At 36.8% G+C, this 14,692-nt stretch overlaps 1 protein-coding gene across 2 annotated transcripts in view; it reads right to left on the minus strand.

The window, feature by feature from the left end:
* The window catches only part of LOC149536925 (Rubisco methyltransferase family protein), a 54,638-nt gene that overhangs the window by 11,843 nt on the left and 28,103 nt on the right, over positions 1-14,692 (minus strand). For both annotated transcript variants that reach the window (XM_089805765.1, XM_089805764.1), the window contains exons 2-3: positions 10,329-10,495; positions 9,811-10,110 (exon numbers count right to left, since the gene is read on the minus strand). In XM_089805765.1, coding sequence (XP_089661891.1) covers positions 9,811-10,110; positions 10,329-10,495 — 467 coding nt within the window. The remainder of the gene's footprint in view (positions 1-9,810; positions 10,111-10,328; positions 10,496-14,692) is intronic.

A 14,692-nucleotide genomic window follows, 5' to 3' on the forward strand; every position in this document is an offset into this window, starting at 1 on the left:
AATTTAACACAATTTCTTCTTGTTTAGCAATGAGAAGGATTTGGACACAAGAAGAGACTAATGGCATGATCAAGATCGAAACTTCAAGCAAAATCTACAAATGGCCAGCTATTCATCAAAGAGGACAAACAAGAAGATGGCTCCGATTCAAGATCAAAGGGAAAGAGGATTCCAAGTTCAAGTTATCACGATGGAATGCAAAGGACAAGTTGTGCAAAAGAATGACCAAGGCTACAAATGAAGGAGGTCACCAACTTGAATTTCCTTCAGAAAATCCAAGTTAAAGATTCAAGTACATAGAGCACCTGTATCACTTTCAGAAAACCAAGGCCAAGGAATCACAATCTCAAGCACATGCAGTTTCAAGTCATTTCAATGGGAAGATTTTCAAAGCCACGAAGGTAGAGAAATTTTTTCAAGATGAAGCAATTTGGGAATATATGCCATCAAAATCTATTTTCATGTCCAAGAAACTAATTGAATTTAGATAAACATGTTAACGTGGCACCCATTCATCTTCAGCCAATCGGAATATTTTAGTCACACTTCCAGGAACATCTAATCAAATCATGCCCAGTGTATATGTGGAGTCCACTTGATGCTTCTCCCTAGCCAATTTTCTGATTGGTCATACAAAGCACTGTAATTTTTCCGTTGGCCCACAAGGTGGTGCTTCATTATAATTGATCAAGCATTTAATGCTTGTAGCTGTTAGTTAGATTAGAGCTTTGTTGGACAAATCTAGGCCCTTGATTCCAAACCAATCTTGGCCATTCATTGTACTAATACAAGGTTTGCTCTCCTCATTTGTTAAAAGAAACTTGAGATTGTTGAAATAATACTGTCAAAATTGTTCTTAGTTCATTTTTGTTTTTTAAGGTGGATGGCTTGTATCATTTTGGAGTATTGCATGGTTTCTATATTTCCTCACTTAGAATAGAATAGAATTTCATGTTAAGTAGAAGTAGAAGTAAATGAATGGAAGTTGTTGGTGATTATTGGTGAAGATAGTGTCCATACCTTTCGTTACTTGCTGATTGTATGTAATACTGCAAGGTTAGTCTAGGCCTAATTGCAAGCATCTAACTTCAATTGGAGATATTCACTTGGATTGTGCCTGCATTGGGCATTTAAATGAATATTGACAATTTGAACATCATTCCCACATCTTTAGAAGCAAGCACCGTCATTTGCATAGTTGAATTGGCGAGGCAAGGACTATTTAAAGTCTCACCTCACCATCAATGATATCTTGCATTATTAGAGCTAGATTAAAATTCTTAAACCCTTACTCCTTTGCAATTTGTTTGATTCAAAGTACTTGAAGAGCCATCATTTCTGTATCTTTCACACTCGCAAAGTTGAAGTCTACTAATGAAAAATGTACGTCCCTTTGTGGTTACCAGCAAAACACATCACCAAAACTAAGTTAAGTCCAAAATAAGAAAGAGCCTTGGGGTTGCCTCGGTTGATCACACAAGCATATACATTGTTTAGCATCAGCGCTTTCTTATTCAAGAGAGAATTTGATATTTGGAGTTTCATCTCAGAATAATGAGTGTTTTATCCTGTAGGTTGAAGTCGTCATAAAACTTGCATCAACGGTCATCACAGTAAATTTTGGAAATTTGAGTTTAGAAGCCCTTGAAAGGAACTAATTGGCAAGAGTCGACAGAAATTTGTAATTTGGCTTGACCCAACAACTGACAACTTGACCTGGGACCGGAAATGGGGTGAATTGGGATAGGTAATGCGCACCTAGAAATGTGTGCATGTATAGGCATAATGAAGTATGGGTGTGTTGAATTAGTCAATGCATTGGGCTGGATAACCATATGGATGAAGTGGCGATAAGTGTATAGGAATGTGTAATAAATAGACAAGTGATAGTTTAAGCCTTAAGGGACCCAACTTTTTTCACAAAATTATGCCTCTACTCAACATGTTGGTGCATCAAATTATTCTCATCAAAAAGGCACAAAACGATATGCGAAGTGGCATGGGTATGCAAATTTCACCATTCAAGAATATCAATGAAGATTAAATATTAACTATATTTATATTTAATAATCACCTCATGTTTTCAAAGAAAACAAAAGGATCACCTCAATATGGTAGGCAAAGATTGGAAGTTAAATACCATCATCAATCAGAGATGACCATATTTTCAATTAATTTATGAAACTTGTCACAAGGTATGAATTCGTGTTTGTGTTCAGCCACAATAAAATTCAAATAAACTGTCATGGGGAAAATATCCCAATAAAATAATGTTATTAAATTGGCCTTTTTTACAATACACATTTTTTAAAATATTGCTAATATAAGAAGTAAAATTAGCAATATGGTTTAACTTTGCTAGATAACTAAGTTGAGGTATATCAATACAATATTTTTTTAATTTTCCTCAATTATGGGTAAGGTTTTTTTTTTTATATTGATAAGAGGCTGAAGCCAAGATTAATTGTTATTATGTTATGTGATTAATTATTATTATTATCTATTAAGCTCGAATGGATTTGAACCCAAGACCTCCCAGATAAGAGGCTCACAATTTATCGTTGTGTTATAGGCTCTTGCCTGATATGGATAAGGGTTTATGCTTGTGTAATTTACAATATTATATTATATTGTTATTAATTTTAAATTTATTTATGTAATTCCCTTGTTAATTTAAATACTGTGGAGAATACAAATTAAATTAAAAATATATATATTCAATATTTACAATATGAGTATATAATTTTATTTAAATATATATTAATAAAATAACTAATATATATATATATATATATACAAATATTATATATAAATATAACATAATACAAATAAGTAACATAAAAATATACATTAAAAAACATTAAAAATTTATAAAAATGGAATACAATAAATAATAATAAATATTAAGAACATATCAAAGATAATCAATCTAAAGGACAAGAGTTGAGGGTGAATGAGCCATCAATTGATGCGGAAGAGGAAGAAGTCAAAGGAGACAATGAAGCAAACAGAGATCTTGGATGGTACGCATTCCCTCCATTTTGTGCTATGCCCAATGAATCTATCTCTCCATTTGGGAATTGTATAACAAATTCATCCATCACATAGAATCCATTGAAAATTGTAGTCAAGGATGTCATGTCCCCATTTTAAGATAGAATTTTTAATAACAATTAGATAATTCAATATTATTTAATAATTAATGATTAATGAAATCATATTAAAATATAAAAAATAAGAAATGATAATTAATCATATATAATCAATTATCAATAAATAATATTTAGTGTAAGATTTAAAACAATTAAATTATAAAGAATGAATAGATAAATTAAATTAAATACACGAGAGAATAATGTAGAAAGTATGTTACCTTTCTAAATAGGATCTAATAATAAATGATAATAAATACAAAATAGATTAGTAAATAAATAATGTAATATAGAATAATTGAAATTAACTAAATATAATGAAAAGTCAAGAGATGTGACTCTTTCAAATGAAGATATGAAAGGGAGGTGAGTTCATTTTAAAGAAAAAAGAAGAGAAGGAGAAGATAGGAGCTAAACAAAGGATTAGTGGAAGAGGAAAGGAATGAGAAGAAAAAAAGGATGCGACTTCTTCAAATGGTTGCATTGATAATAGGATGTGACTCTTTGAAAGGGTTGTAATTATGAATGGTTGTGACTCTTCACAAAGATTGTAATTATATAGTGTTTTTTTCAAAAAGAACATGATTATTAAGGGTTGTAACTTTTTGAAAGGATTGTGATTGTGATTATGAAGGTTGTGACTTTTCAAAAGGACGTAGATGGCAAATAATACAAGATTTAGAAATCAACAATGAATAAGAAAAAAATAAGGGGAATGGTATCAAATGGAGAAGATAGAATGAGAATGATATTAATTCATATCAATATTTTGAATCAAATAAGATATGGAAGGACATAGACTTAGGTGATCCCATTTAAGGGAAATGTGAGGGATTTCATAGGAAAATCTTGTAGATCTCAAGGGATACCTTTCAAGGAAGATGGCTAACTAATCAAGGACCATTCTGCAGAACACAATGGCTTCTCCCAAAGGGTTATGAAGCTTGACTATAATAACAGTTTCAAGGATGGCAGAATAGTCAAGGACTGTTCTCCAAAACACAGGGGATCCTCCCAAAGGGTTAGGAAGCCTCATTTAAAGGAATCCTTAAAGATTATGTAGAAACAAGTGAATATCTAAATATTAATTATTATTTGTATAAACACAACAATTAAAAAGTCCACATGTATTAAATCAAAAAAAACTCCATAGTTAGATGTGTTTCTTGTAATGCACTTGACATGAAAATTATTTTTGATTTCAATTGAACTAAAATGCCACACCCCAATTGGTATTTTAAGAATCCAATTAGCTTAGTTCAATGGTTTACATCCCATTTGAGTCAATCAGAACTATTAGATGTACTTGACAGGAAACCATATCCAAATTTTGAACTGTAAACAGTGTTATTCAGTGGCAACCGCAAATAACTTTTTGCAAGCGCTTTTACAAAGACTTTATCCAATTTTATAATCACCCATGGAAAAGGAGACAATGAAAGCCCCTCAATATATTAGTTATACTATTAAACTTGAATAATATGACTGGGATTTCTCATAGCAATCTTAAAAATTCTATAAATTCTAGGTTCAAAGGAAAGCCATATTTCAATTATATTCATTTGGAATCTGGAAGGTAAATTACACCAATAGATTAGTTACTATCAATGTGATGCAGGAGCATCCCAAGGTAATCAACAATCCTATATGCAAGAGCATCGAGCTCAAATTTGTGGACTTATGGTTTGCGCAGTTGGGGGTGTGTTCAAGGCACATTGGGGAACCTTGTCCTAAGTGCCCATAATGATTGGAGTAATTGTCTTGGAGTTAGAGCCATTTTGTTGGCTATTGGTAGCATGTTTCTAATTTCCTGGACAAACTTTGGAGATTGTTTTCACGAGCTTCAATCCGTGGGAGTTGTCTCATGTGCTCTTGGATTTGGATAGTTCGATGGCACATGAACCTATGCCTAAGGTCATGTACTTTTATGTTGTCATGTGAGTAATCGTCTTGGAGTCAGAGCCATTTTGGTGGTTGTTGGTAGCATGTTCCTGATTTCTTGGTCAGACTTTGGAGATTGTTTTCGCAAGCTTCAATCCGTGGGAGTTGTCTCATGCGCTCTTGGATTTGGATAGTTCGATGGCACATAACCTATGCCAAAGGCCGTGTACTTTTATGTTGTCGAGTGAGTTAATTATGCATTGTATACTTGGGGCATATCATAAGTGTTTAGTTATTTCATGTATTTAATGTCTACTACCAAGCCAACTTGTGGCTTGAGGGTCTATTTAATGTAACTTGCTAGCCCAACTTGTGGCTTGGTTTAGCATAAGTAGAGGTTCTTGTGGTGTCTTGAGTCAATTCAGTTCAACATGGACAGGCTGAGAGGAGTAAAGTTTAGCAGAGCTAGTAACTAAGTGTGGACTTGTGAAACAAGAAGGTTGCTTGGTGGCTTCCGAACACAAGTTTAGATTCTTCTTGGGGTTTTCTAATAGATTGTGGATTTGAGCTAGCTAGAGTTTGGATCTTGCGAGGTCTTGCTGAACTGTTATTATAATTGTTTTGTATTTGGCCATAACTCGGAAGGCCTTACACCCGAGCATGTTGGATGTAAATCTTATGATTCTATTATGAGAATTGGCATTGTTGTGGATCTAAATCTTTGTGTTATTGTTATTCTTTCGCTATGTGGTTATTTGTTGGGGGCTAGAACATCTCCTTTGCAGATTCTACTGCCTTGCACTGCATCAAGTGGTATCAAAGTTTGTTGAACTTGTTGATTTGTTGCTTTGGCTTTACGAAGATCTTGGAAGATGCCTCCGAGATTGGACTCTAGAACAATTGCAGATCTCTATGATGCAGTGGAGACTAATATTTTAGAGAAGGTTAAAGAGGATTTCAGATTTGAGATGGAGCTGATGAAGAATGATATGGTCACTAAGATCATGAGAGCTATAGCTGGTGTACCTAGGAATGTGGATATAGAAGTGGTTATGAGGAAGTTGTTGAAGACTCTGAGGCTGTTGAATCTAGTAGTGAAGACAGAACTGATCGGATGGAGAGATCTATGGAAGGCAAAACTAGTCAGTTGGATACACCTGGAGCTCAGTTGAAGCTAAAGCACAAGATGGATTTTTCTAATTTCTTAGATACTTTGAGTCCTAAAGACCTAATTGATTGGATTGGTGAATTAGAAGACTACTTTGAGTTAGAGGATACTGGAGATCTACTCAGAGTGAGGTTGGCACAAAGTAAGCTAAAAGGACATGCTACTTTATGGTGGAAAGAATTGTAAAGAAATAGAGAAGGTGAAATAAGATCATTAGTGGAGATTGATGGGAACTAAACTGAAGGCTAAGTTTATTCCTGCTAATTATGAACTTGAATTGTTTAAGAAGTTGCAGAATCTGAAGCAAAAGGATATGACTGTGAAGGATTACATTGAGGAGTTCTACATGTTAACAATTCGGTCTACACATAGACAACTTTCTAAGGAAAAGGTGGCTAGATATATTAATGGTTTGAGATTCAATATCAAAGATGAGATTGGTATGCTAAAGATTGATTCAATGGAGGATGCTTATCAGTATGCTTCGAAGGCAGAAGATAAGTTGAAGAGAAGACATCAAGGTAATTCCCGAGGAAAGGAAAAGAAGGAACACTCTGTGAAGAATAAACAAATTGTTGAGGATGAACCAAAACCTATTAAACCAAGGAAATGAAGAGATAGAGGTGCATTTAAGGGTACTTGTTTCAAAAGTGGTGAAGGACATAGAGCTTTTGAATGTCCCAATGCCAATAGAAAGGTTGGTGATAAAAGAGTTGTTGTGGTGAATGAGAATGTGGATTCAACGAATAAACTTGAGTTGGAGGAGGAGAACTCACTAGTTCAGCGAGTGTTGCTTGGCAAAAGGATGTTCAAACCTTGTCAAAGAAAGAATTTGTTCAGGACAGTAAATCTAGAGGTAGTTACTAGAATGTAATTGTGGATGGTGGTAGTACTAATCATAGTTCAAAATAGCATCAATATCTCGTTTTCTCACCAGATTTTGAGTGTGGTGCGAAAACTTGTGTTTTCACGCGAGAAATCTACGAACAGAAGTTGAAATCTATTATCTTTTCAGCAAGAAAATCACCACTTCTCGGTGAGAAGTATTGACGTCATGGGCATTGCCAATTTAACTATGACGCCCAGCAAAACGGCCAAATATTACTCTTTTCCAATGTTGAGCATCTTGGGTGGAGAAGGGTTTAGGAGGATGCAATTTTGTTACTTAACTGCATTTTTCTATATCTAGATCAGCTTGTTTGGTTTGTTTACTCATTTACTGACTCGTAATTTGCATCTACTTATTGAATTATGTAAAACAAATCATTTCTAATTAAATTTAAGTCATTTTTAAAATTCTCGATATTTGCCCAAGAAGTTGTCGATTCTCTCCGATATTCGCCAAGAAAACTTTTCTTTGCCTCATCGGTAAGTGATAGAGAACGAGATTTTGAACTATGGTACTGATAACCTAGTTGTTGAGGAGATGGTTCAGAAACATGGTTCAAAGAGAATGAGACATCCTTGTACTTATAAGATCAGTTGGTTACAAGATGAACATGCTTTGGAGGTGAGGGAGCAATGTCTTGTTAATTTTCAGATTGGGGAATATGTGGATCAAGTGTTGTGTGATATTGTGGACATGAGTAGTTGTCACATATTACTTGGTAGACCTTTGGCAGTATGATTGCAAGGTAATGCATGATTCTATCAAGAAGCATTCCCTGATTCCTTTGAAGAATGCAGAGCTTAGTAGGAGGAACCTGAGTTTTGCTAGGCAAGTTGAGTTGAAAGATTCTCAAAAGGTTAAAGATCAGCATGGGAAACAAATTAGTGGCACATCAAAGACAGATGTGAAGATGACAGTTGTAAGAAAAGAGTTGCAGAAGTGGAACAAAGGCAGAAGTGTACAAGTTGATAACTTTAAGGACATGTATGTGAAGAACTAGTTCGGGGTTTATGTGTTGCACCCTGGAAGATGTTCTTCCAACTTTTGAGAACATCTTTTCTTCACACCTAGGGTGTCTAATGCAAGAGCATCCTGGGGTAGTCAGTAATCTTGTATGCAAGGGCATCAAGCTCGGATTTGTGGTTGTGTTCGAGGCACATTGGGGAACCTTGTCCTAAGTGCGCATGATGATTGGAGTAAACGTCTTGGAGTTAGAGCCATTTTGATGGCTACTAGTAGCGTGTTCCTAATTTCCTGGATAGACTTTGGAGATTGTTTTCATGAGCTTCAATCTGTGGGAGTCGTCTCATGTGCTCTTGGATTTGGATAGTTGGATGGCATGTGAACCTATGACTAAGGGCACGTACTTTTATGTTGTCATATGAGTTAGTTATGCATTGTAAACTTGTGGCCTGTCATAAGTATTTAGTTATTTCATGTATCTAATATTTGTTGCCAAGCCGACTTGTGACTTGAGGGTTTACTGAATGTAACTTGCTAGGCCAACTTGTGGCTTGGTTTAGCATAAGTAGAGAGTCTTGTGGTGTCTTGAGTCAACTTGGTTCAGCATGAAGTTGCTTAGAGGAGCAAAGTTTAGTAGAGCTAGTAGCTAAGTGTGGGCTTGAGAAACAAGAAGGTTGCTTAGTGGCTTGTGAGCACAAGTTTAGATTCTTCTTGGGGTTTTCTACTAGATTGTGGATTTGGGTTAGCTAGAGTTTGGATCTCGCCAAGTCTTGTTGAACTATCAATGTAATTGCTTTGTATTTGGCCATAAACTGGAAGGCCTTACAACCGGGCATGTTGAATGTAAATCTTATGATTCTATTATGATAATTGGAATTGTTGTGGATTTAAACCTCCGTGTTATTGTTATTCTTCCACTGTGTGGCTATTTACTGGGGACTAGGACATCTCCTTTAGGGATTCTTCTGCCTTGCACTACATCACAATGTCAATGTTTTGAACAAAAATAAATTAAATAAATGCTGCATATGCATTCTTTTGTTCTACTTCTGTAGATATGTAGCAGCATACAGAAACTTTGATTTTAAATTACTTGAAAAGCACCACTAAGCATGTTGGAAGGTCAAGTTCAGAACTTAACCAGTCTGCATGTTGTGACTGTTTAGGCTGGGAGTGGACCCCACTAGAAGAACAACATGCTACCAGTTTGCTTGCAGCCCTCAGCTTGTGTCTTACCAAAATAATGTTGATAGTCCTACTCACCAAGGTTGCACTTGGTCATGACGTCCAACTCCTAACATAAAACAAAAATTGAAATTCAAAGGGAATATAATAATATTTCAAATAACTCATTCCATTTCCCATAAGAAAATGTCCTTAAACGTATATTTCATGGTTATCCATATCCAATTCAACTACAACGAAAAAATGGCCTGTGAAAATATTTTGTCAAGAATAAATCATTATTTTTCTGCCAGGCAGACATGTTTAGCATTGCAAAAACATAGATTTGAGAATAACAATCATTGTGTTCTCGATGTGGATGATCATGTTCAAATCCCTAAAGTGACATGATATTTGGGAATCTGCTAGGTGACTCGGACTTCCATAGTTGGCATTTAGGATGGATATATATTATAAATGCCATTACCTAAAGCTGTTTCTCTATAGGAATCTTTGATAAGAAATTTTTGGTAAGAATGCACACTTTTACATCCCAGAACAAAGAAAAAAGCTTTAAAATCTGAGAAATGCACCTTAACTAGAGTCCCATCTGAGCCAGAAACAGCCTTCTGAACAATTTGAGCATTGGCATGAAAATCATGGTTGCACATATCAATAAGAGGTAAAAGCATTGGAGTGCTGCCACGTTTACCATCAGACGTTATGTGTGCATGCAAACGAAATGCCCTGGTAGAAACTGCTGACATGGCCCAACCTAAGGCAGCTGCATCAACATGCTGACCACCAAAAGGGTGCTGCTCTGACCCCAAATTTTCAGTAACTGATTTAACATCTGCTTCAAAACTCAAAAGCAGCTTACATCTCTTGTTTACCTGTACAAAGATAATTTGTTAATAAAAGTTTTTTTTTAAAAGATATAATCGCAAACAAGCCAAAACAGATTTTTATTCCCCTCAAGATCACACTAGGACCTCCTACATCAAATTGACAATTCCAGAGCACATCTGATAAAAACTTTAGATTGGAGATCTCAAAGAGAAATTATTGACTAAACACACTCTAAACATAAAAACAAACAATAGAAATATACCTGATGAATCAATGGAATATACTGCAAGTTTCCTATTTCCTCTCGAGAAAAGAAAATCGGCACATTAAAAGCTTGAGGTAAGTTACTGATGTATGGCCACCAGAAAGAACCCACTTTTGCTCTCTCCCCAAGAAGCTTCAGACCTAACCTCAACGTCCACAGCTCCTCTGCCACATGTTCTCCACCCCTCATCCATTTTACTCTTTTTTTCGAAAATTGCAGTTTAATCTAAATTAAAACATTCAAAGGGAAAAAAAATAAGCTCCCTATTCTACAATACAGCCATTTGAAACAGAAAACTTTGAAATGAAAGAGTAAACAGATTTATTTATAAAAAAAACTTCAAACAGAACTGCATAATGTCAAATGCATAGAACATAGCAAAACCACATTTTTCTGTCATGAAATCTTCACAGCTAACATGCTATCAAAATGAAGACCAAACCTTGAAGGCCGCCTCAACCCAGATTAAGATGCATTGCACCATTAAAGAGAAGCATGTCAATAGAAGATACAGTTCAAACAAAAAACCTTTCCCATCAAACAATTCGCAGTATACTTAAATCTATATACTTTTCTCTAAAACATGATATGTTTTTAATACAAGATTTCTCATGGACATCAAACTTATTGTAGCTTTCACAGTTTTAAAAAAAACACCTCATTTGACTTAATATTTTCCTTTGGAGCATGTTAGCAGTCTTATCTAAATTTAGGTCTTAGGATCATGTCCCCAATTTGTTCTGAGGAGATAAAACCAGGATAAATATCAATATAAACTTTTAGCTACTGTATGTATTAGCATTGCCCAACTTTAAGAACTCTCATTTGATTATTTTTCTGAGCATGTTCCTGGGTGTCCATATAGAGATTAGAAAACTATTTCTATAAGCTAAATTATTTTAAATTGCATTTAATGTTCCAGTTGTCTATAAAAATCACAAAGAGCCCTAGGAACCCATCAACATGGATATCATGAATAGACTCCCTATAAGAAGCATCAAATATGACTCTTTCATTTTACTGTTACGACAGGTGAAATAGTCTATATTCTGAGTTTACAATTTAGCTTCTTGTGTCGATCCATATCAGTGTTTTGCTAAACAAACAACAATCTGGCTGTGACAATAGATAATAATATGTCTTACATCAAAACCAATATGAAAGCACAATCTCTTAAACCAAATGGCCTCTTTAGAAGCATGAGTAGTTGCCATATACTCTGCTTCCATAGTGGACAAAGCAGCTACAGCCTTCCACTTACTCATCCAACTAGTTACACCACCAAACATTGTGAAAACATATTCATTGGTCTATCTTCTTTTGTCAATATCACCTGCCCAATCTAAATCCACATCCACGGATGTAAACTGAATGTGAGATCCAGTAGGATTACCATTAAAACATAAGGAATACTCAGATGTACACCTTGCATACCTGCACACTCTCTTAACTGCATCCCAATGCACCTTTCCAGAATTGGCCATATATTAACTAAGGACTCCCACTGCTTGGGCAATGTCTGGCCTCGTACAGACCATAGTATACCTCAACCTACGAATAGGACTCATGTAAGGTAATCTAGACATGCCCTCCATCTGAGTAGGAAATTTTGGACCATCCTCCTTAGAATGCTTCCTTCCCTGTAACATTGGAACAACTAACTGCATGCAAGTTGCCATGTTGAATCTCTACAACACAGAGTTAGCATTTTTTCTCTGGCTCATCCAAAAAAATTTGCTACCTCTATCTTTAATGAGCTCAAACCCAAGAATATATCTAGTTGCTCCTGGATATTCCATTTCAAATTGTGTTGCTAACTTGAAACTTCAAATCTGAAATCATTATTTTACCATTCTCAATAGTAGTCATTGTATCTGTCGTAGTAGCTGATGAGAGGATGAAGAGCATCATCTAGTTGAGATGGATGAGAGACTACCTGCAGTAGTCTTCTCAAGCCAAGCTGGAGACCATCTAGCCTTCGGTACTTAGTCCACAAGAGCAGTTCAAGATAGCCGCAAAGCCATCAAGAGACATACCTGGCGAGGATGTGGAGGTGTACCTAGCAACTATAGTAGCACAAGGCCGCCAAGTGGTGGTCGTTGCACAAGCTCGGGCTTTAGAGACATTCGAGAGTTGGAGCATGTGTTGACATTTATGAGAGTGAGGTGTCACACCACATTTGCCACTTTCTTTGAAGCACGCACGAGTGGGACCAGCCACATAGACTTCGGAGATGTTACAGGAGTGGATTGTTGGGAAGCTAGTAGTGGAGAGTCGAGTAGAGATCCTCAACTACGAGATAGTGCAAATGACCAAAGACACCTACTATGCTCTGAGGCAGAGTGAGACAGTTCGAGTAGTAGCAGAGCAAGCTCAAGAGGAGGTGGCTACCCGATTAGTAGTTGTGGAGGGGGTCTTGGCTAGCCAGCAGTAGACCTAGGAGACAGAGAGAGCGAAGTTAATGCCTCAATCAAAGGCGACTAAGAAGGAAAAGTGCTTGTTACATAACCCATTGGCTTAAGTGATGAAGGAGTTTAAGGTGAAGGAGACCGAGCTAGTAGGTGTTGCTATGATGTTAAAGGCAACATTGGAGACACGAATGTAGGCAAAACAGGACTTGAAGGTGAGGACCCAACAAGTCTTTGAGTTGCGGGGACATTTGACTCCTTCAGCAGCATCCCAACCAGCATCATCAAGGATGCTCTCTCAACCCCCTTCTTAGTTTCTATTCTCTAGTAGCAGCATGAACAGGAATGCACAAGTGTTGCCTTCTGGAGTGCAAGTTGCAGAACAGATTGACACATGGAAGAAAAAGATAAGACATCGAAGGTACAAATGGCACCTGCAATTTCATCAAAGGATTACAACACACCTTAGACTATACCTTTCGAGGGCTTGAATGGGTTGGAGTGTCGCAAATGGTGGAAGATGTCTGATAATGACCCAATCAAGGATAGTTTGCAGGGAGCACAAGTCCATTGGGCGATCCAAATGCCTATTTTTTGCATCAAAAATTTTGAAGGTCCTCTGCACACCAGGATTGAGGTCTTCGATAGACACTCCAAGAATGGTACGATTCCCTACCTTGGATACAATTTGGAGATTTCATTCACTGCAGCCAAGTTCACACAAGTATTTGGTATACCAGGGAAGGGAAAAAAGATTGAGTTGAAGGTCAAGAAAATGAAACAATAAGTAAAGAAAATTTGAATCAAAATGATATGTAGCGACCTCACACAGAGTAAAATAGATTCTCTAGCAAAGGCCTCCAAGGGAAGGGGTGTGAATAAAGCTTTCATTTGAAAGGGGCATTGGCACTACCTAATGGACATAGTAGAAAGTAGGCTTACTCGATCAAGTCGCGCCTCAGATTGTACTCATGAATGAATTGATGAATGGTACAGTTTTTTATTGGGTCGTGTTACTGTCAAAGCGAATGTATGAATTCATGACATTGCAATATAGGACATTTTACATGTCATACTATGCAATTAGTTCCTAGGCACCACACAAAGACAAATTCCAACAAACAGACTCGATGTCATACCAAGACCATTAGCACACGGAGAGCCTCTGATTATGAGTTGGCAACACTAGGATATGCCCTTTGGACAAGAGGTTCTGGCAGAGCCAAAATGGTGTAGACAAAAGGTCAGTTCAGGGTCTGAGCAGGGAGATATGGATATTAGTCGACAAAAGACCTCGGAGAGTCACAGTGACTTGGATGATGGAGATATCACTCAGCTAATAGAGGATGACAAGTGGAGGTAGTCACTTCAACACCCATACCTATCTTATTTGCACAACCTCTCCAACCTATAACAGCACATTTGATAATTAGTTAAGCGCCTATCCCTTCTTTCAGTCATATTAGGGTAGCAATAGACATGTCTTCATCAACAGTTGTGGCAGAGAGAACTCTCGTGGCAGTTTCAAAGGGAATGACTCCTAAGCCAGTGATAGTGGGGTTCATAAGGGAGAGGAAGTGGCAGAAACCAAGACTACTAGATCACCATACAAAGTCATGTCTAAGGAGGTAGTGAATACCGGAGATACATGGCAACGAAGCCCTAGAAGAGCCTCAAGTTCGATTAAAGGTGGTTGCGTCTGATGCAGTGGTGACGATGGATGTTGCATCGTTAGTTGAATCAATGACAGAAGGTCCCATGGTTAGAGTGGTACCTAGCCAAACACACTCGTCTGAGGGTATGATTGGTGGTTGACCCAACGATTCAACCTCACACCAATCACACTTGGATCTATTATACTTTCACCCATTAGAGATGCACCTCCTCCCAAGCTTGTGGAGTTAGTTGACACAAGAGGAGAAGAGTCTATAGTAGTCGTCGTACTTATCGTAG

The sequence above is a fragment of the Cupressus sempervirens genome, chromosome 10, assembly GCF_028749045.1.
Source record: "Cupressus sempervirens isolate cs-2001-9-10 chromosome 10, ASM2874904v1, whole genome shotgun sequence".
Classification (NCBI taxonomy): Eukaryota; Viridiplantae; Streptophyta; class Pinopsida; order Cupressales; family Cupressaceae; genus Cupressus; species Cupressus sempervirens.